Source organism: Salmo salar, chromosome 01 (assembly GCF_965601325.2).
Source record: "Salmo salar chromosome 01, fSalSal1, whole genome shotgun sequence".
NCBI lineage: Eukaryota > Metazoa > Chordata > Actinopteri > Salmoniformes > Salmonidae > Salmo > Salmo salar.
The window spans coordinates 165,761,276-165,785,000 of record NC_138291.1 but is presented as its reverse complement, the minus strand read 5'-3'; the positions used below and the strand labels follow the sequence as shown (position 1 = coordinate 165,785,000).

The window sequence follows — 23,725 nt, the reverse complement described above, 5'->3', positions numbered from 1 at the left end:
CCACTGACTATGCAGCCGTGTGATTGGGCGTCTTTCATGTGGGTATCAGCTTACAGCTGTAATTTGTATGCCACCCTTCTCGTCTTCAGAGAGAGGCCTCCACCTCCACCGATACTAATTATGGAAGGAAACAAAATCCTCCTTGTGAAGGAGGGCGAGAGAGCGAGGAAGGAGGGAGAGAGAGGAGAGAGAGTGTGATAAAAAGAGCAAGATGGGTAGAGTGAGAGAGGGGTGAAAAGTGAGAGATGGAGAAAGTGTGGGAAAAATGAAGGTGAAAGACAGAAGAAACAACCAACAGAGATTTGTCAAGAGAGGGGGAGAGTTAAGGATGAAGATGAGAGAAAGCGAGGGATAACTTGTCTTGGTGTTATAGCTGAAGAGGCAGTTTGCTCTGCTGGGTGAAATATGGGTGGAGGAGTGGAGCATTCCCACAGTCACAAAGATGGAGGAGGGGTGTATCTCTCTCTCCCTCTCTCTCTCTACCTCTGTCTCTCACTCTCTCTATTCCTCTCTTCCTCCATCATTAGCTCTGAAGGGCCTCTCAGAATCCAGGAAATGGAGGAAACGTCTGAAAACGAGTGAAAATAATCAAAAGGCTTTAGCGTGAGGAAGAGTAGAAAAGAACCTTTCAGACACACATTTTCTCAACAAGCAAGAGAAAGTGTTTAATCCTTTTGCTTGAATTCTCCAGCATTGCATTATTATGGCTGTTCAGCGAGGGGAGGTAGTAGTAAGTAGGTTATGAATGGTGGCCTTGATGAACAGTCACAGGAATGTGTTGATTGGATGTGTTGAATGTGTTGACCATCTTCTTCTCCTTTACTTTGTTCTTCTCTCTTGTTAGAAAACCAATGAATGATTTCACACAGTTGAACCCTGTTCTTCTCTCTCTCTCTCTCTCTCTCTAGGGCCAGGTGGAGGTCCGTGCTGTGTTACAGGTTCCAGATCTGGACAGGGAACCAGAACAGACAGAGTTCTACGTGGTTCTAGAAGGTTCCAGACTAGTCCATGTTACTGTAGTTAAGAGAGCGGAGGATGGAGAGTCTCTTTGTTTCACAGTTCCTGGTGAGTCCCACTGTTTATAGTGTCCACTGGTCCCAGATCAGTCTAACTGTCTCACACAGAGCTACTGATTGAGGTTAGAACAGAACCCTTAGTTTGATACAGGGTCACTAACTTCCAGTTATCATTAGTTCCTCTTTTGCTCTTTTAAGTTCAGGTCAACATAACAGCGATTGTAATAAATCAGTAGATAGCAGCAGTTTGCCTAACCTAATAAAGACCATCCATATTGCTGTGTCACAAGCTTCAATATAAATCATGTTTGAGAGCAGAAAACTGTTATTGCTGTACAGTGTCCATATTAGGAGTGTGTCAATGTCAGAAGGACTTGTGTCAGTCTCATCGGGAGTTGGCACTTATTGTCATATTTGATCCTCAGTCATCTGTTCGTCTCCTCTCCTCCACAGGTCACGACCTCCAAGAGACCGCCTCTGTCACAGTGTATCGCCACACAGAGGGCGGAGCCAAGCCTTGTGGAGGCGGGGCCTCCCTGAGGTACGTCTGCGATTTGCCACAGGAAGTGGCCGAGTACCTGCTAGCCAACAGCGACTGTCTGAGTCCCCAGAGCCACCTGGAGGTTCTGAGGAGGGTCTCAGCAGCTCCAGGGGAGGGGGACAGGGAGGGTGACATGAGCGCTGGTCCAGGAAAGGAGCACTCTCTGGGGCAGACAGACCAGGAGGAGGAGGGGGTTAGCGGTGGGAGACCCAGACCTGATCCACAGATAGAGTGTCATCTCAGGGAGATGGATGAGAGGATAACCCAGGCCGTGGCAAACCTGAACTACCCTCTGGAGTGGAGCGGCAAGGCCAGCCAACCTAGAGAAGGTAACCAACCATACTACTTGGGCTTTTTATATAGGGCTTTTCCAGTGCTGCTGTGGAAAAGCCCTATGACTAGTGTAGTGGGGTACGTGAGTTGTGTGTTGTGGTTGGTAGGGAATCTGACCCTAAACGGCTTGTTTTGGAGCAGTTCCAGCAAGTGTACTGTACTATCTTTCCCAGATGATTTCCGATACCTTAGAACTTGAGACATTCTGTACACATTTCTACTTAGCCTATACCTATGTCATATAGATTACAATTAGTAACAGGCAAGGAAGATATGACCCGAGACAGTTATCCATGATCAGAAAGAAAAATCATCAATGTGTTATTTTCTACAATTAAAACAACGATTGATGATAGTTACTGTGTAGGCTTACCTAGCCTGTGCCGGATGTTCCGGTTTTCAGGGGAAATGGGAAGTGAGCCTGTGGCACGACTGCTGCTTTTTCTTCTTCTCGTCAAGACCAGTTTTCGGGGATCTAGTTTATTTTACGCCTGCTATGTTAGGTTAACAGACACTTTAACGGAAACCTATTCAGATTATTTACAATACTTTACAGTCATGACATTTTTTTTTCTGGGTCAAAAAGGGGCTTAGGTGGTGGGTGGCAGGGGGCATGGCAATGGGCGCTATGTAATGGCCGTCATCTTGGCGGTGTAGAGAAATGTTTGCATTATTAAGCCAATTTCCTATCAAGGCACAAGGTGAGACCCAGATGCAGACACAGGAGGCAGATTTACATTTTTTACATTTTAGTCATTTTAGCAGACGCTCTTATCCAGAGTGACTTACAGTAGTGAATGCATACATTTCATTTTTTCTGTGCTGGCCCCCCGTGGGAATCGAACCCACAACCCTGGCGTTGCAAACACCATGCTCTACCAACTGAGCTACAGGGAAGGCTGGTTGGAGTCTTACAATGTTTAATAATCCAAAGGGGTAGGCAAGAGAATGGTCGTGGACAGGCAAAAAGGTCAAAACCAGATCAGAGTCCAGGAGGTACAGAGTGGCAGTCAGGCTTGTGGTCAAGGCAGGCAGAATATCAGGCAGGCGGGTACAGAGTCCAGAAACAGGCAAGGGTCAAAACCGGGAGGACTAGAAAAAGGAGAATAGCAAAAAGGAGTACGGGAAAAACACGCTGGTTGACTTGACTAAACATACAAGACCAACTGGCACAGAGAGACAGGAAACACAGGGATAAATACACTGGGGGGAAAAAGTGACACCTTGGAGGGGGTGGAGACAATCACAGGAACAGGTGAAACAGATCAGGGCATGACATTTCCTGCAATTCTACAATTCTGAGAGAAAATGTTGGTTTTAAATTGAATTACCTTCAATTCTATGCATTTCACCATGGCTAATGCTGTGTATTTTTGCTTAAATAACAAAATCAATACTGCTATATTAATTGTTTGGAGAATTTTCAATAAATTCATTGTTTGGAGAATTTTCATTTCTCCCTGACTGTCTAGATTTTATTTTGGTGATTGTTAGTTGTCAAAGATTATATTATAACAAAAATATGCCACTATCTTTTTCTATATACTTTATATCTGGTTTTAGTCATTTACGTTTATACAAAGTGTTATTCCATCCCGAAAATGTATATAATGTATATACAAACATATATAAAAACTTTACCCGGTCCGCCCAAGGATCTCAATGCCTGAAAAATCCCTGAATTTCAGATAGTGACATGTACTGTATTCTGTCGGTAGCTAATGTGAACCAATAGAATATGTAGAAATGAGGTAAACCGGTGCTGGCACTAAGACCACACTCAACGAGCTGTATAAGGCCATAAGCCAACAAGAAAATACTCATCCAAAAGCAACGCTCTTAGTGGCTGTTGATTTTAATACAGGAAAACTTAAATCTGTTTGACCTAGTTTCTACCAGCATGTCTCCTGCACAACTAGAGGGAAAACAATTCTAGATCACCTTTGCTCTACACACAGAGACACATACAAAGCTCTCCCTTGCCCTCCATTTGGCAAATATAACCATTACTATATCCTCCTGATTCCTGCTTACAAGCAAAAACTCAAACAGGGTGTACCAGTGACTAAGCTACAGGACTGTTTTGCTAGCAAAGACTGGAATATATTCCAGGATTCATCCGATGGCATTGAGGAGTTTACTACATCAGTCATTGGCTTCATTAGTAAGTTCATCGACGACGTCGTCCCCACAGTGACCGTACGTATATATCTCAAACAGAAGCCATGGATTACAGGCAACATCCACACTGTCATGACGTTGGCCTGTTGGGGAGGTTTATGACCCTCATAAATACCTTTCCCCTTTTCTCTCTCTCTACTTTATAGTTGACTCTTGTAAAGCCTTTGTAACATAGAGAGTCTGGTAACATCAAAAGGTGGGAAACAGAACCATATTTCGGTAATCCAACCAGTTGAAAATATGCGTTGGTACTTAATGAATATGATCTCAGATCAGTTGTTGTCTGAGACATTACTACTAATGACAGGATGACATTAACTGTATCTTGGAAAGTCGACACATTCTAGTTATCAGATTCACATGGAATTGTTGTGCAATTTAAATGTTTAAATATGAAACTATTTGTGAAAAGATGAAATGTAATTTTAGCTTCTTAAATAAGAGAATGGTTTGAAATAGAGAAACGCTGCTCACTCAGAGGCCCCGCCCAAGTGAACAGACATTGGTTATAAACTATGAAACACGCCCTTCTCTCCCCTACTATATAAGCCCTGTTACGAAAATGTAACTTTCTGTTCTGAGGACGTGAGGACGACGGTCCTACGTTAAAAGGGCTCAGATAATAACCTAACGAAATTAGCATCGTGTTCAATGTGAAGGTGACGATCGACACACCAAAAGGATGAATTTTGACTATACCAGCCAGAATATAGCACAAGCTTAAAAGTATGGCAACTTGGTATGAACTTTGAACTCTTATTCACTCCAGAAGTGATACCTCCTAGCCGTTGAGTTAGCAGCAGCCGCTGTAAACGTGGGCTAGGAAAGAATGGACGACGTATCCAGTCTAACACACAACAATACTACAACGTATCCAGTTTACCACCACGGACATTCTTCAGAGGACAAGAGATCCATGCTAAACAACCCGGCCTTCTATCTACGACCAATCTACCGAAGCGCAGCTCAGAGTAAATATTTATTGCATTTTCCTTTTTCAAATGGGCGGTTATTCATAATGCATAAGATACTGTATTTACGATAGCATTGCATCCTACGGCCCGATAGAGACACAAAATCTTTTTGTTCCTCAGTCTTCCCGCTCTTTCATTCAAAACCCAACCCCCTTTCTTTGTGTAACCAGCCGTCATATCTGCTCCGTCCGCTAGGGACGTTTTCCTTTATGACATAATTTGTATTCAATGTATGATCCATTCTGTGTAGATGTAATTCTGTGTGATTATTTAGGTATTTAGTAAATAAATAATTAAACCAAATGTTGTATTGCTGATTCAACTTGTTAGCCAGGGTTCGTGAAGATAACCAAGAATTTACAACTTTCAGATGAGACTGAATAAAGTGACGATTAAATATTGACTGCTACTGATGTAAAAGATTACTAGGTTTTTAAGAGTTTATTCGGAAGATAACCGCTCTATAAACATTCTTTCGTGGTGCCCCGACTTTCTAGTTAATTACATTTACCTGATTAGCTTAATCAGGTAATATTAATTACAGAGAAATTATTTTATAGAATAGCATGTCATATCACTTAATCCGGCATAGCCGAAGACACGACAACACTGATCTAAAGGCCAGAGTGACACAAGCCTACCAGACGTGCTAAATGCCTCCTATGCTCACTTCAAGGCAAGAAAAACTGAGCCATGCGTGAGAGCACCAGCTGTTCCGGACGACGGTCTGATCACACTCTCTGTAGCCGATGTGAATAAGACCTTTAAACAGGTTAACATTCACAAGGCTGCAGGGCCAGAAGCACCTCACAGTTTCTGATTTTTTAATTCCGGAACCTATTTGTTTGGATCTGGTACCTCTTGTGGCATGACATTTGTTTTCACTGTTTGTAATGTAAAAATGCCAATAAAAGCAATCTGTGTTAATTCTAGGTGCCTCCTATGTAATTGTCCTGCCCCTTAACAAACGTATTGTGAAAACGTGCCTGATATTCTCAGAACTGATTAGTGTTGGGCCGGCCTGGGTTTATGGTTTGCGCAACATTGCAGCCTCGAGACCAACGCGTGGCCATTCCTGTAGTGTGTGAGAGAGAAGCACGCCTCAATCTCTCACATAACTACAGTGAGATTCACTGTAATTATATTATTCAGAGTACTACACCAGGAATATGTCTATAATTTAGCCACAGAGGATCAATAGCTTTTTGAAAAAATGCCTAGCTGTGGATTGTGTGTAGCCCAATCACAAGGCATAGCCTACAGTCAGGAACGTGCGGCAAATCTGTCAGTGAACACCATGTAGCCAAAACAGGCATTTCGCTAATATTTCAAATACAATTTGCTCCTGATGAAAAGAGAAGACTCATCTGTATGTAGGCTACCAAAATATTTTATCAACTTCCAAATAGGCCTATTGAGTGAACAGCATTGTTTTACAAAGTAAAACAAGAGAGAGATAGGCTTTTGGCACGAGCCCGTCGGCCATCGCCAGTTAGTGGGCTGCACATCAATGGTTGAGTCAGTGAAACTGGAAAGATTTTTTAGGACTATAATTTCCTCCTCATATTGCACAATATGTGTGTCTCCACACACCTAGGCCTAGGCTATTGGTGGATTCAATACAAGGTCATTTTTATTGATCTCAGATTCTCAGTTTGTCAGTGTCAAAGTAGCCTGTCATTTCGATCATTTGTGCGGTATTAAAACATATTCAGTCTTGTAAAATGATGTACAATTGCATGAAATGCATTTCTAAAAGGCCATATTTTTCGGGCCCTAGGCTACAAAAAAAGGTGTGTAACTTCTACACTACTGCTCTATGCCACTACGCAAACGTGATGATAATGCATGCAATGCTTTATTCTAAAGGGGATTTTAAAAAACAATGTGTTTTGGTACCTCACAGTTTATATACTGAACAAAAATACAAAGCCATCATGCACCAATTTCATTGATTTTACTGAGTTACAGTGGAAATCAGTCAATTGAAATACATTTATTAGGCCCTAATCTATGAATTTCACATGACTGGGAATACAGCTATGCATCTGTTTTTTCACAGATACCTTTAAAAAAATGGGCCTCACAATGGGCCTCAGGATCTCGTCACGGTATTTCTGTGCATTCAAATTTCCATTGATAAAATGCAATCGTGTTCGTTGTTCGTAGCTTATGCCTGCCCATACTATAACCCCACTGCCACCATGGGGCACTCTGCTCACAACGTTGACATCAGCAAACTGCTCGCCCACACGACGACATATACATGGTCTGAGGCCTGTTGGAATACTGCCAAATTCTCTAAAACAACGTTGGAGGCGGCTTATGGTAGATAAATAAACATTAAATTCTCTGGAAACAGCTCTGGTGGACATTCCTGCTGTCAGCATGCCAATTGCGATCTTCCTCAAAACTTGAGACATCTATGGCATTGTGTTGTGTGACAAAACTGCACATTTTAAATTGGCCTTTTATTGTCCCCAGCACAAGGTGCACCTGTGTAATTATCATGCTGTTTAATTAGCTTCTTTTTATTCCACACCTGTCAGTCGGATGGATTATCTTGGCAAAGGAGAAATGCTCACTAACAGAGGTGTAAACACATTTGTGCACAAAAGTTGGGAGAAATAAGCTTTTTGTGCATATGGAAAATTTCTGTAATCTTTTATTTTATCTCATGAAACATGGCACCAACACTTTACATGTTGCGTTTAGATTTTTTTTGTTCAGTGTATATTATATACAAATCCTTGTCAAAATCAAATCAAATTGTATTTGTCACATGCGCCGAATACAACAGGTGTAAACCTTACAGTGAAATGATTACTTACAAGCCCTTAACCAACAGTGCAGTTCAAGAAATAGAGTATATAAATTTTTTAAATAACACAATAACAATAACGAGGCAATATACAGGGGGAACCGGTACCGAGTCAATGTGTGGGGGTACAGGTTAGTCAAGCTAACAATCCCATTATGTCACATGAGGAGCTTTATATGGTGTTACATTGCCTTTACAGGTTAGTAAGGCATGCTATAGATAAACACCATCTCTGGTGCAAGTCTGTTTCTACATGCAACACAACAATAGTGCCACATCAATACCTTGCCAAACAGGTCAACCCAACAACCAGCTGACAGAGCCAGAGACAGACTGGCACCACTAACTCAAGACTTGCCTCTGATTTCATTGCTGGTCTAGACTGTTTCAATATTAACAAACATGTCAATTTTCCCACTCGCATCAAGGGACACATACTTGATCTTGTCTGCTCTGTTGGCCTCATCCTAACTCAGCCCAGACCTCCTGTTCCCACTGTCTGACCACAAGATCCTTCATTTCTCTCTTCGCTCATACTCACCCCACAACACTGACAAATGCCTCCTCTTCTTCCGCAACATCTAAGCTGTTGACCCCCTCCAACTCTCTGATGCCAACTGCTCTGCCCTGCCCCTTGACCACGCCCCCAACTCACCTGATGAACTAGCTGCCCAATTCAATATCTGTTTCCCTCAACTCTCTGGCCCCCCTCCAAACTAAACCTGTCTCCTTCTCCTCCACCTCCCCCTGGTTTACCCCTGAGCTCAGCGTCCCGAAGCAAGAAGGCCGCCCGCCTGGAGCACCTGACCAGGAAGTCTGGGCTGAGGCCAACAAACTCCACCTCTCCACCTACAGAGATGCCCTCAGTGCTGCCAGGTCCAACTATTTATCCAACATCAACAACAGCTCCAATAAGAACTCCCGGACTCTGTTCGCCTCTGTCAACAACCTATTTGCTCCCCTCCAGTCTGGTTTCCGCCCCCTTTGCATTACTGAAACTGCACTCCTCAAAGTTGTCAATGATCTTCTCACCTCTGCTGATGCTGGTGTGGTGCCCTTAACATCTTGATTCTCCTCGACCAGAGTGCCGCTTTTGACACAGTGAGCCATCAGATCCTCCTCACCAGGCTTGAGGGTCTGGGTTTTGAGGGTACTGCGCTCTCCTGGGTACAATCTTACCTCACAAACCGGACCCACTACATTTCCCTCAGTGGCCACACCTCAGACTCAGCTGCAGTTACACAGGGTGTCCCCCAGGGCTCTGTGCTGGATCCCTTACTCTTCATCATCTACATCCTTCCACTTGGTCGCATCCTCCGTCACTTTAACCTTGACTTCCACTGCTATGCCGATGACACCCAGATCTACCTCAGCACCAAATCCCTCCTCAACCACCTCTGACCCACATTGAATCCTGCCCCTGCAATTAAAACGTGGATGCAACAAAACGTCCTCAAGCTCAACAGTGACAAAACTGAACTCCTCCTCATAGGCACCAAATCCACCCTCACTAAAGACGACACCACGGTCTCTCCCTCCCCCCAACACACACAACCTTGATGTCATCCTGGACACCACCCTCTCCTTTGACCACAACATAAGACCGACTGTCAAATCCTCATTCTTCCACCACCGCAACATTGTCGCCTCCCTCCCCTTACCCTACCCCTTACCCTAAACCGGCTTCGTATCCAAACCCCATACATTATACTGATACATCACACTCTTTCCCTTCTTTGAGCCCACCCCTCTCTTTGTTCATGTTTTTTTTAGTCTTATGTTGTTTTGTTTTCACTCCTGTTTTTTTTTTCTTTCATTTCTACGTTGTAAAGCGACTTTGGGTCCTTGAAAAGCACTATATAAGTCCCATGTATTATTATTATTATTATTACCACTATGGCTAAATTCAAACTATGCCTACTTGCACACAAAAGTAATTATCAAGTCTATTTATCTTTATCAAGCTAGTGAAAGCAGGGGATAAGAACATTAGTCTATATCATACTGAGAAGGCAAGGGTGAAGAAGGGGATAGACAAAGGTATCCAAACTCTACAGTGTACATACAGACCAAGTTCACCCACAGCTTCTTACATAAGAGTGACGATTGTGTTTGGTAAATCGTGCCGTTGAATGCTTACCCGTCTCTTTGGAAAGGTCACGTATTGTCTGTGTGCCTGAGTGTCAGTCCCCATTAGGGGACATGAATCTCAGTTGGCTCTGTCGCTCTCCTCCCTGTCTATCTCTCTCTCTCTCTCTCTCTCTCTCTCTCTCTCTCTCTCGCTCTCTCTCTCTCTCTCTCTCCTCTCCTCTCTCTCTCTCTCTCTCTCTCTCTCTCTCGCACACTCTCAGAGCTTCAAGCTCCTCAGTGTCCACATTACTAAGGAATTATCATGGTCCACACACACCAACACAGTCGTGAAGAAGGCAAGACAACGCCTCTTCCCCCTCAGGACGGTGAATAGAGTCGGCATTGGCCCTCAGATCCTCAAAAAGTTCTACAGCTACACCATTGAGAGCATCTTGACTGGCTGCAACACCGCTTGGTATGGCAACTGCTTGGTGTCGACCGCAAGGCGATACAGAGGGTAGTGTGTACGGCCCAGTACATCACTGGGACTAAGCTTCCTGCCATCCAGGACCTCTATACCAGGTGGTGTCAGAGTAAGGCCCTAAAAATGGTCAAAGACTCCAGCCACCCAAGTCATAGACCGTTCTATCCTTTTTGCATGAACTAATTTGACTGATCACATACGCTGCTGCTACTGTTTATTATCTGTACACATCTACCTCAATTATGTACACATCTACCTCAATTACCTCATACCCCTGCACATCGACTCTGTACTGGTACCCTGAGTATATAGCCAAGTTATCGTTAATCATTTTTCTCTTACTTTTTTTCTCTCTGCATAGTTTTGATTTGATTATCTAAAAACAGAATTTGAAAAGCTTATGCAAATTTGACATACAGCACATCTGATGCCTCTTAGAATTGTTTTATAAATGAGTTACTTTACATTTTTCACCCCCCAAATTTGTTGACTGAACTTTGACCTGCATGTACACTACATGACCAAAAGTATGTGGAAACCTGTTTGTCGAACATCTCATTCTTTCCACTAGATGTTGCAGGGACTTCCATTCAGCCACAAGAGCATTAGTGAGGTCGGGCACTGATGTTGGGCGATTAGTCTTGGCTCGCAGTCGGTGTTCCAAAGGTGTTCGATGGGGTTGAGGTCAGGGCTCTGTCCAGGCCAGTCAAGTTCTTCCACATTGATCTCGACAAACCATTTCTGTATGGACCTCGCTTTGTGCACAGGGGCATTGTCATGCCTAAACAGGAAAGGGCCTTCCCCAAACTTTTGCCACAAAGTTGGAAGCACAGAATTGTCTAGAACGTGATTGTATGCTGTACCGTTAAGATTTCCCTTCACTGGAACTAAGGGGTCTAGCCCAAACCATGAAAAACAGCCCCAGACCATTATTCCTCCAACACCAAACTTTACAGTTGGCACTATGCATTGGGGCAGGTAGCGTTCTCCTGGCATCCGCCAAACCGAGATTTGTCCGTTGGACTGCCAGATGGTGAATCGTAATTCATCACTCCAGAGAACGCGATTCCACTGCTCCAGAGTCCGATGGTGTCGAGCTTTACACCACTCCAGCCGACGCTTGGTATTGCGCATGGTGATCTTAGGCTTGTGTGTGTCTACTCTGCAGTGGAAACCCATTTCATGAAGCTCACGGTGAACAGTTCTTGTGCCTACAGTTCCTAGTCCAGTAATTGGGTTATGGTTACATGGCACATCGTCAAGCATTTGTGGTACAGTAGTGGTAAGTAACCGTGGCAACGAAGAAGACAGATATGGAGAGAAAGTTCAAGTGTAGGACAGCAATTCAGAATGAAGAGATATTTTTTATTTATTTCACCTTTATTTAACCAGGTAGGAAAGTTGAGAACAAGTTCTCATTTACAATTGCGACCTGGCCAAGATAAAGCAAAGCAGTTTGACACATACAACAACACAGAGTTACACATGGAGTAAAACAAACATACAGTCAATAATACAGTAGAAAAATAAGTCTATATACAATGTGAGCCAATGAGGTGAGATAAGGGAGGTAAAGGCAAAAAAAGGCCATGGTGGTGAAGTACATACAATATAGCAAGTAAAACACTGGAATGGTAGATTTGCAGTGGAAGAAAGTGCAAAGTAGAAATAGAAATAATGGGGTGCAAAGGAGCAAAATAAATAAATACAGTAGGGGAAGGGGTAGTTGTTTGGGCTAAATTATAGATGGGCTATGTACAGGTGAAGTAATCTGTGAGCTGTTCTGACAGCTGGTGCTTAAAGCTAGTGAGGGAGATAAGTGTTTCCAGTTTCAGAGATTTTTGTAGTTCGTTCCAGTCATTGGCAGCAGAGAACTGGAAGGAGAGGTGGCCGAAGGAGGAATTGGCTTTGGGGGTGACCAGTGAGATATACCTGCTGGAGCGCGTGCTACAGGTGGGTACTGCTATGGTGACCAGCGAGCTGAGATAAGGGGGGACTTTACCTAGCAGGGTCTTGTAGATGACCTGGAGCCAGTGGGTTTGGCGACGAGTATGAAGCGAGGGCCAGCCAACGAGAGCGTTTAGGTCGCAGTGGTGGGTAGTATATGGGGCTTTGGTGACAAAACGGATGGCACTGTGATAGACTGCATCCACTTTATTGAGTAGGGTATTGGAGGCTATTTTGTAAATGACATCGCCGAAGTCGAGGATCGGTAGGATATATACTGCTCAAAAAAATAAAGGGAACACTTAAACAACACATCCTAGATCTCAATGAAAGAAATAATCTTATTAAATACTTTTTTCTTTACATAGTTGAATGTGCTGACAACAAAATCACACAAAAATAATCAATGGAAATCCAATTTATCAACCCATGGAGGTCTGGATTTGGAGTCACACTCAAAATTAAAGTGGAAAACCACACTACAGGCTGATCCAACTTTGATGTAATGTCCTTAAAACAAGTCAAAATGAGGCTCAGTAGTGTGTGTGGCCTCCACATGCCTGTATGACCTCCCTACAACACCTGGGCATGCTCCTGATGAGGTGGCGGATGGTCTCCTGAGGGATCTCCTCCCAGACCTGGACTAAAGCATCTGCCAACTCCTGGACAGTCTGTGGTGCAATGTGGCGTTGGTGGATGGAGCGAGACATGATGTCCCAGATGTGCTCAATTGGATTCAGGTCTGGGGAACGGGCGGGCCAGTCCATAGCATCAATGCCTTCCTCTTGCAGGAACTGCTGACACACTCCAGCCACATGAGGTCTAGCATTGTCTTGCATTAGGAGGAACCCAGGGCCAACCGCACCAGCATATGGTCTCACAAGGGGTCTGAGGATCTCATCTCGGTACCTAATGGCAGTCAGGCTACCTCTGGCGAGCACATGGAGAGCTGTGCGGCCCCCCAAAGAAATGCCACCCCACACCATGACTGACTCACCGCCAAACCGGTCATGCTGGAGGATGTTGCAGGCAGCAGAACGTTCTCCACAGCGTCTCCAGACTCTGTCACGTCTGTCACGTGCTCAGTGTGAACCTGCTTTCATCTGTGAAGAGCACAGGGCGCCAGTAGCGAATTTGCCAATCTTGGTGTTCTCTGGCAAATGCCAAACGTCCTGCACGGTGTTGGGCTGTAAGCACAACCCCCACCTGTGGATGTCGGGCCCTCATACCACCCTCATGGAGTCTGTGTCTGACCGTTTGAGCAGACACATGCACATTTGTGGCCTGCTGGAGGTCATTTTGCAGGGCTCTGGCAGTGCTTCTCCTGCTCCTCCTTGCACAAAGGCGGAGGTAGCGGTCCTGCTGCTGGGTTGTTGCCCTCCTACGGCCTCCTCCACGTCTCCTGATGTACTGGCCTGTCTCCTGGTAGCACCTCCATGCTCTGGACACTACGCTGACAGACACAGCAAACCTTCTTGCCACAGCTCGCATTGATGTGCCATCCTGGATGAGCTGCACTACCTGAGCCACTTGTGTGGGTTGTAGACTCTGTCTCATGCTACCACTAGAGTGAAAGCACCGCCAGCATTCAAAAGTGACCAAAACATCAGCCAGGAAGCATAGGAACTGAGAAGTGGTCTGTGGTCCCCACCTGCTGAACCACTCCTTTATTGGGGGTGTCTTGCTAATTGCCTATAATTTCCACCTGTTGTCTATTCCATTTGCACAACAGCATGTGAAATTTATTGTCAATCAGTGTTGCTTCCTAAGTGGACAGTTTGATTTCACAGAAGTGTGATTGACTTGGAGTTACATTGTGTTGTTTAAGTGTTCCCTTTATTTTTTTGAGCAGTGTATATATATATAAAGCTATTTCCATAGCAACTCTACCCTTCTTTCTTAGTCCTACAGGAAAGAATAAAGGCTTGACTGACTATTCCCTCTCTTTTTAAAACCAAGTCATTCAGTGTGACAAAGTGACTCTCTTTTTAAAACCAAGTCATTCAGTGTGATAAAGTGACTCTCTTTTTAAAACCAAGTCATTCAGTGTGACAAAGTGACTCTCTTTTTAAAACCAAGTCATTCAGTGTGATAAAGTGACTCTACTTTTAAAACCAAGTCATTCAGTGTGACAAAGGGACTCTCTTTTTAAAACCAAGTCATTCAGTGTGACAAAGGAACTCTCTTTTTAAAACCAAGTCATTCAGTGTGACAAAGTGACTCTCTTTTTAAAACCAACCAATTCAGTGTGACAAAGGGGAATAGGAAGGATGTGTGCTCTGCCCCACAGGCAGCTGGTCTCTCCAACACACTGGCTTTATTAAAACACACTGTGCAGGTTTAGAGGGTTACCTTGTGCTTGTTTGTGTGGTGTGTGTCTGGTCTCTGCTGGCTTCTGTCAGTGGCATTATCAGGGTGGGAACCCTAGCCCTGTCACTGTCAATGTCTCAAATCTTCATATGAGGAAGAGTCACTGATGTTGCGTCCCAAATTACACCATATTTTCTATTTAGTGCACTAGTTCTGACCAGGACCCAAAGAGTTCTTGTTAAAAGGAGTGCACTATATATGGTATTGTGAACAGGGTGCCATTTGGTACGCAACCTGAATCAAACGGGTGAATTTCCCCAAGGCCTCATAGCTAACGTGGTACTTTATATTTCTCACGATCCAGCCCTAAGCTACAAGTCAGTTAGGAATACTCCTCAATGCACAGGAGACAAGTGAAAATGCTTATGAGTTGTTATAATAACTAACACCTGTGTGAAGTACCTGACCTGCCTTGTTGGTATGCATTTTCCATATAAAGTCTAGACTTCACACAGCGTGACACGCAACATGACACCCACCTGGATTGTGTGTTAGCTAGAGTAGGCCTAAATACGGGACCATCTATGTGCTAGGTACAGTATATAGCATTGACATGTGCTAGCTTAGCTGCATACAATATACTGTGTGTGTGCAGTCAGAGTGTATTCGCTTACATTCATGTCGGCTTTCACATCTCACCTGAAGCCATGATAAGTGTGTTTAGGTCTAGAGAGCAGATGTGTAGTATGTAATGTATACAGTACGTTTGGACGGTGAGGATATCGTATGAAGGATAGCAGGTTTAGGGATGTATAGCGGAGATGTTAGAGACTACAATGTTCTTATATGGAGGGCTTGTCACCTCTGTCTGCCTCCATCTATTTTAAGGAACACAGCTTTTAGTTTAGTTTATTAGGATCCACATTAGCTACTGCACATGCAGATGCTACTCTTTCTGGGGTCCACATAAAATGTACAAATACATGACAAAGAACAGAACAGTTATAGACAAGAACAACATAAGATATTACATTCAATTCTAAATAAAAAATATAAATAAAATAAGAAGTATATATAGAAATACACCAAGCAACAACAAAAATACTCTTTACAGTCAATTGAAATACATTTATTAGGCCTTAATCTATGAATTTCACATGACTGGGAATACAGCTATGCATCTGTTTTTTCACAGATACCTTTAAAAAAATGGGCCTCACAATGGGCCTCAGGATCTCGTCACGGTATTTCTGTGCATTCAAATTTCCATTGATAAAATGCAATCGTGTTCGTTGTTCGTAGCTTATGCCTGCCCATACTATAAGCCCACTGCCACCATGGGGCACTCTGTTCACAACGTTGACATCAGCAAACTGCTCGCCCACACGACAACATATACATGGTCTGAGGCCTGTTGGAATACTGCCAAATTCTCTAAAACAATGTTGGAGGCGGCTTATGGTAGATAAATAAACATTCAATTCTCTGGAAACAGCTCTGGTGGACATTCCTGCTGTCAGCATGCCAATTGCGATCTTCCTCAAAACTTGAGACATCTATGGCATTGTGTTGTGTGACAAAACTGCACATTTTAAATTGGCCTTTTATTGTCCCCAGCACAAGGTGCACCTGTGTAATTATCATGCTGTTTAATTAGCTTCTTTTTATTCCACACCTGTCAGTCGGATGGATTATCTTGGCAAAGGAGAAATGCTCACTAACAGAGGTGTAAACACATTTGTGCACAAAAGTTGGGAGAAATAAGCTTTTTGTGCATATGGAAAATTTCTGTAATCTTTTATTTTATCTCATGAAACATGGCACCAACACTTTACATGTTGCGTTTAGATTTTTTTTGTTCAGTGTATATTATATACAAATCCTTGTCAAAATCAAATCAAATTGTATTTGTCACATGCGCCGAATACAACAGGTGTAAACCTTACAGTGAAATGATTACTTACAAGCCCTTAACCAACAGTGCAGTTCAAGAAATAGAGTATATACATTTTTTAAATAACACAATAACAATAACGAGGCAATATACAGGGGGAACCGGTACCGAGTCAATGTGTGGGGGTACAGGTTAGTCAAGCTAACAATCCCATTATGTCACATGAGGAGCTTTATATGGTGTTACATTGCCTTTACAGGTTAGTAAGGCATGCTATAGATAAACACCATCTCTGGTGCAAGTCTGTTTCTACATGCAACACAACAATAGTGCCACATCAATACCTTGCCAAACAGGTCAACCCAACAACCAGCTGACAGAGCCAGAGACAGACTGGCACCACTAACTCAAGACTTGCCTCTGATTTCATTGCTGGTCTAGACTGTTTCAATATTAACAAACATGTCAATTTTCCCACTCACATCAAGGGACACATACTTGATCTTGTCTGCTCTGTTGGCCTCATCCTAACTCAGCCCAGACCTCCTGTTCCCACTGTCTGACCACAAGATCCTTCATTTCTCTCTTCGCTCATACTCACCCCAAAACACTGACAAATGCCTCCTCTTCTTCCGCAACATCTAAGCTGATAAGTGTGTTTAGGTCTAGAGAGCAGATGTGTAGTATGTAATGTATACAGTACGTTTGGACGGTGAGGATATCGTATGAAGGATAGCAGGTTTAGGGATGTATAGCGGAGATGTTAGAGACTACAATGTTCTTATATGGAGGGCTTGTCACCTCTGTCTGCCTCCATCTATTTTAAGGAACACAGCTTTTAGTTTAGTTTATTAGGATCCCCATTAGCTACTGCACATGCAGATGCTACTCTTTCTGGGGTCCACATAAAACATACAAATACATGACAAAGAACAGAACAGTTATAGACAAGAACAACATAAGATATTACATTAAATTCTAAATAAAAAAATATAAATAAAATAAGAAGTATATATAGAAATACACCAAGCAACAACAAAAATACTCTTTACACACTATTCATATATACAGCGCATTCCGAAAGTATTCAGACCCCTTGACTTTTTCCACATTTTGTTAAGTTACAGCCTAGTTCTAAAATTGATTAGATATAATTTTTTTATTTGTAAAAAATACAAAACTGAAATATCACATTTACATTTACAAGTATTCAGACCCTTTACTCAGTACTTTCTTGAAGCACCTTTGGCAGCGATTACAGCCTCGTGTCTTCTTGGGTATGACGCTACAAACTTGCCACATCAGTATTTGAGGAGTTTCTCCCATTCTTCTCTGCAGATCTTCTCAAGCTCTTTCAGGTTGGATGGGGAGCGTCGCTGCACAGCTATTTTGAGGTCTCTCCAGAGATGTTCGATCGGGTTCAAGTCCGGGCTCTGGCTGGGCCACTCAAGGACATTCAGAGACTTGTCCAGAAGCCACTCCTTCGATGTCTTGGCTGTGTGCTTAGGGTCGTTAACCTGTTGTAAGGTGAACCTTCGCCTCAGTCTGAGGTCCTGAGCGATCTGGAGTAGGTTGTCATTGAGGGTCTCTCTGTACTTTGCTCCGTTCAGCTTTCCCTTGATCCTGACTAGTCTCCCAGTCTCTGCAGCTGAAAAACATCCCCACAGCATGATGCTGCCACCACCATGCTTCACCGTAGGAGTGGTGCAGGTTTTTTCCAGACGTGATGCTTGGCATTCAGGCCAAAGAGTTCAATCTTGGTTTCATCAAATCAGAGAATCTTGTTTCTCATGGTCTGAAAGTCTTTAGGTGCCTTTTAGCAAACTTCAAGCAGGCTGTCATGTGCCTTTTACTGAGGAGAGGCTTGATTGGTGGAGTGCTGCAGAGATGGTTGTCCTTCTGGAATGTTCTCCCACCTCCACAGAGGAACTCTGGAGCTCTGTCAGAGTGACCATCGGGTTCTTGGTCACCTCCCCGACCAAGGCCATTCTCCCCCGATTGCTCAGTTTGGCCAGGTGGCCAGCTCTAGGGAGAGACTGTGGTTCCAAACTTCTTCCATTTAAGAATGATGGAGGCCACTGTGTTCTTGGGGACCTTCAATATTGCAGATATTTGTTGGTTCCCTTCCCCAGATCTGTGCCTCAACACAATCCTGTCTCGGCGCTCTACGGACAATTCCTTCGACCTCATGGCTTGGTTTTTGTTCTGACATGCACTGTCAACTGTGGGACCTTATATAGACAGGTGTGTGCCTTTCCAAATCATGTGCAATCAATTGAATTTGCCACAGATGGACTCCAATCAAGTTGTAGAAACATCTCAAGGACCATCAATGGAAACAGGATGCACCTGAACTCAATTTCGAGTCTCATAGCAAAGGGTCTGAGTACTTATGTAAATAAGTATTTCTGTTTTTTATGTGTAATACATTTGCAAAAAATTATAAAAACCTGTTTTCATTTTGTCATTATGGGGGTATTGTGTTTAGATTGATGAGGGGGGAAAAGTATTTAATCCATTTTAGAATAAGGCTGTAATGTAACAACATTTAGAAAAAGTCAAGTGATCTGAATATTTTCCGAAGGGGGAAAGGCGCTGTGATACAAAGTTTTTTATCTCTTTTTAAAGCTAAACTTGCTTTTCTCCCGAGTAACCACCAGAGTATTCCATGATGACATGGCTCATTACATAACTGAGCGAAACATTAAATCTGTTTTTACTTTCAGTTTCTCCTTAACCCTCAACCATGAAAGACTATCATGCATGTTGTTGATGTTAGTTCTGTGGGAGCAGTTAAGGACAAGGCGTGCTGCTTTGTTTTGAGACAGCTGCAGCTTTGCTAGGTCTTTCTTTGCTGCACCTGACAATATTACCGAACAGTAATCAAGATGGGACAAGACCAGAGCTTGATCAACTAGTATGGATCTTTGTGTCAAAAACACAGAACATATTTTTATAACAGACATACCATCTTCACAACAACTTTGTCAATATGACTTCACCATGACAACTGATCATCCAATGTTACTCCTATGAGTTCAGCTTCTTCAACTTGATCAGTGTTCACACCCTTTATGCACAACTCCAGTTGAGGTTTAGGTCAACGAGAATGCTTTGAACCAAATACAATGCTTTTGTTTTCACATGTATTCAATACCAGTTTATTGTTAATTATGGCTGTAGGTGCTGATGTGTAGAGTGTGCAATCATCAGCATACATAGTCATTTTAGCTTGTTGTAAGACAAGTGGCAAATCATTTGAAAAAATAGAGAACAGTAACGGCATATCTGATGTTAGAGAAGCTTCCATTGAAGAATACTCTCTTGAGTTCGATTGGATAGATAACTCTCCAACCATTTTTTATTTATTTAACTAGGGAAGTCAGTTAAAAACAAATTCTTATTTACAATGAAAGCCAACCGTGAACGACGCTGGGCCAATTGTGCGCCGCCCTATGGGACTCCCAATCACGGCCGGTTGTGATACAGCCTGGAATCGAACTGTAGTGGTCTGTAGTGACATCTCTAGCACTGAGATGCAGTGTCTTAGACCGCTGTGCCACTTAGGAGCCCATGTGATGGCAGGTGATGTAAAGTCATAAAAAGTGAGTTTTTTCAGTAACAAATTATGATCAATAACATCAAACACTGCACTGAAATCTAACAATACAGCTCCAACTATGATCTTAGTATCCATTTCATTGAGCCAATCATTCAGTCATCTGAGTCAGTGCAGATGAAGTTGAGTGCCCTTCCCTACATGCATGCTGAAAGTCAGTAGTTAACTACCATTGTATTTGTTCAAACAATTTCCTCCGTCAGTTTACCAAGAACAGGCAGCAAACATATTGGTCGGCTGTTAGAGCCAGCAAAGGGTGCTTTATTATTTTTAGGTAGTGGAATTACTTTAGCTTCCTTCCATGCCTGTGGACACACTCCTTTAGGCATTTGTTAAAAACATAGCAAATAGGGATGGCAATACAGTCTGCTACCATTCTCAATAGTTTCCCATCTAGGTTGTCTATACCTGGTGGCTTATCATTATTGATGGATAACAATTGTTTTCCCACCTCTTCCACACAAACTTGACCAAATTCAAAACAGCAATCCTTCTCTTTCATTATTAGATCTTCAATACACAAATATGATGGTTCACTGTTCAATGTTGTAATTTAACTTCTCAGTTTGTCCACTTTACCAGTGAGATAGTCATTGAAATGATTGGCTATATCAAAAGGTTTTGTTATAAATGACCCATCAACTTCAATGAACCATGGAGATTAATTGGGTTTTCTGCCCATTTTACATTTAACTTGCCTGCAATGTTATTAACATTGTGTACAATTGTATTTTACCCCCTCTTACCTTCTCTCTCTCTCTCTCTCTCTCTCTCTCTCTCTCTCTCTCTCTCTCTCTCTCTCTCTCTCTCTCTCTCTCTCTCTCTCTCTCTCTCTCTCTCCTCTCTCTCTCTCTCTCTCTCTCTCTCTCTCTCTCTCAATTCAAGGAGCTTTATTGGCATGGCATTGTTGTTTGTTTAGTGTTTTGCAATTGCAAAAGAGATTGAATTTGTTGCTGCCTGCCTCTCTCTCTCTCTCTCTCTCTTCTCTCTCTCTCTCTCTCTCTCTCTCTCTCTCTCTCTCTCTCTCAATTCAAGGAGCTTTATTGGCATGGGAAACATATGTTACAGTTTTTCTCAATTTCTGAAACCTTGCTCCATTTCCTGAAAACATTAAACACAAAACCTCATCTTCAAGCACTATTTACATAACCTCTGACTCCTCTCGCAAAATGAAACATTCGCCTCAAAACAGTTTTACCTGTGTTCAAAATCAAACACTGCTCTCAAATCATAAACAAAGTGATCAAAATGATATACACTCTCAAGCAGTAAGTAAACAATACACCGAAAAATAGAAAACACATTGTTCAAAACATACAATTCTCAGGGAGAAGTACATTTTTAATCTAAAAAAAGATTCATATTTTTCCGTCATTGTCTTTTGATGAACGAAAGCATGTTCTATCATAGTAGCTCAAAATTGATCAGAAATTACTACTCTGCTTTGCTCTTTGCAATTTTGTTTTTTGTTCTTCCTCCTCCTTGTACCCCTATTTTTACAGTACTGTACCCTGCATCTCACAAACTTGTCCTTTGTCTCTGTGATACTGTAATTCTATTTCTTTGTTGATATGAACCTGCAACCAGTCAAAATCTATTGAGCAGTCAGTACTGTTAATAAATGGAAAGCACAATGTTCAGGGCCATACAATTTGTCCATTGTACAGTCTACAATGCACTGTACTACAGTATACAATACTAAAAGGGACAAAAATCAAAGGAGTAAACATGTGATCAATGTGCTTCTTCTTGTCTTTGGGCTGGGTCAGGCCAGAGCACTTCGTCGACATCACAAGCAATATTGTCCCTCCTGAGGCAACGGGGGAAGAAGCCTCGTGTGCCATATCCAGCCCTGGCATGATTCCTCACCTATATCACCACAGGCTAAATCCATGGCTTGCAGCAGATTTACTCTGGTGTAGGGTTGTCAATCATACACTTTCCATCTCCAAGAGGAGAAAAACTCCTCAATCGGATTCAGGAAAGGCGAGTATGGAGGGAGGTACAAGTTCATAAACTGCCCATTGATGTTAAACCATTCCCTTACCTGAGCAGCTCGGTGGAAACTGACATTGTCCCATACTATCACATAGGTGGGAATGGGATTCTCATTTAGCTCTTGACCCTGCTGCTCTTGAACCTGCTGCTCAAATAAAATATATCTTAGATTGGCAATACATCTTAGAAGGTGCTGGGTGTTATATGGCCCGAGTGTAACATGGTGATGTAGAACACCATGGTTGCTGATAGCAGCACAGATTGTGACATTGCCACCTTGTTGACCAGGGACTTCAACAATGGCCCGCTGTCCAATCATGTTTCGGCCTCTCCTTCTCCTCTTTGTTAGATTGAAGCCTGCTTCATCGACAAAGATGAACTCATGGGGTCTGTCCAAGGATTCCAAGTCAAATACTGTCTGTGTAGAAATACAATATACTGTATGTAGGATTTTGTAAGTCGTACAGAGACAGTGCTATACTGTAGAGTACAATTAGGCCTACTGTATGCACTTCTGATTCACATACATTGTATGTACTGAAGAGTAATGTCATTCACATAGTATGTGTTAGTACTGTAGACAATCTGGATTACAGTAAATGTTTCTGAATGTACACTTACTTGCACATACTGAGCTCGCAGTTCTTTCACCCTTGGTGAGTTGCGCTCAAAAGGTACTCTGTATACTTGTTTCATTCGCATCCTGTTACGATGGAGTACATGGTCAATTGTGGAAATGCTCACACTGTCGATTCCCTGGAAGTGTGTGTTGTCTTCTATCACTCGTTCCTGGATTTCTCTGAGTCGTATTGCATTATCTTGAAGGACCATGCCAACTATAACGGCCTCTTGCTCCCGAGTGAATATAGCTGTCCTTCCACCTGCATGTGGCAGCCTTGCAATTCTACAAAAAGTAGTTGTGCAGTTACAAAACATATTTATGCAGTACAATAAATACAGTGATTCACTTTACAAATGTCTATTGAAACAGCTGCATATAGTGTAGTACAGTAAATTTGCAATTACAAAAATACAGTAGTATACTGTACCTGTTCTCTTCTCTGAATGTCCTTACTATGGTGGACACAGAAAATCGGCTCAAATTGGGTTGCACTCTAAGTCCTGCTTCCCTCATTGTCAGTCCATGGTCAAGAACATGGTCTATAACTGTTGCTCGATTTTCATCAGATATTTCCACTCTTTGTCTTCCTCTTCCTCTTCGTCCTCCTTTTCCTCTTCATCCTCCTCTTCCTCTTTCTTGCCCTCCTCCTCCTCTTCCCCCACCTCGCATACGCACTCGTCCTCTCACATTGTTTCTTCTATCCATTCTCAGACTTTCTCCTTCCCACCTTCAACAACCTGTTTGCTCTCTGAACTGGTTGTGTCGCATCATTTGAAACAGGTTAAATCAATTTTGAGTGGTTGTGTTCAATCAATGACATGTGTTCTCTATTTGTATTTGATTGTTGCCACTTGTGTTTACCAGTATGGATGACATGTGCATTAGAGTGCAGAATGTGTTTTGAGAATGAGAATG

At 42.7% G+C, this 23,725-nt stretch overlaps 1 protein-coding gene across 3 annotated transcripts in view; it reads left to right on the top strand.

Annotated features, from left to right (window-relative positions):
* Positions 1–23,725, top strand: part of LOC106568988 (rho guanine nucleotide exchange factor 28) — a 111,259-nt gene that overhangs the window by 16,604 nt on the left and 70,930 nt on the right. For all 3 annotated transcript variants that reach the window (XR_014378788.1, XM_045692531.2, XM_045692539.2), the window contains exons 3-4: positions 909–1,065; positions 1,470–1,886. Coding sequence is in view for 2 of the 3 variants with exons in the window: in XM_045692531.2 (XP_045548487.2) it covers positions 909–1,065; positions 1,470–1,886 (574 nt within the window). In the remaining variant the exon portion in view is untranslated. The remainder of the gene's footprint in view (positions 1–908; positions 1,066–1,469; positions 1,887–23,725) is intronic.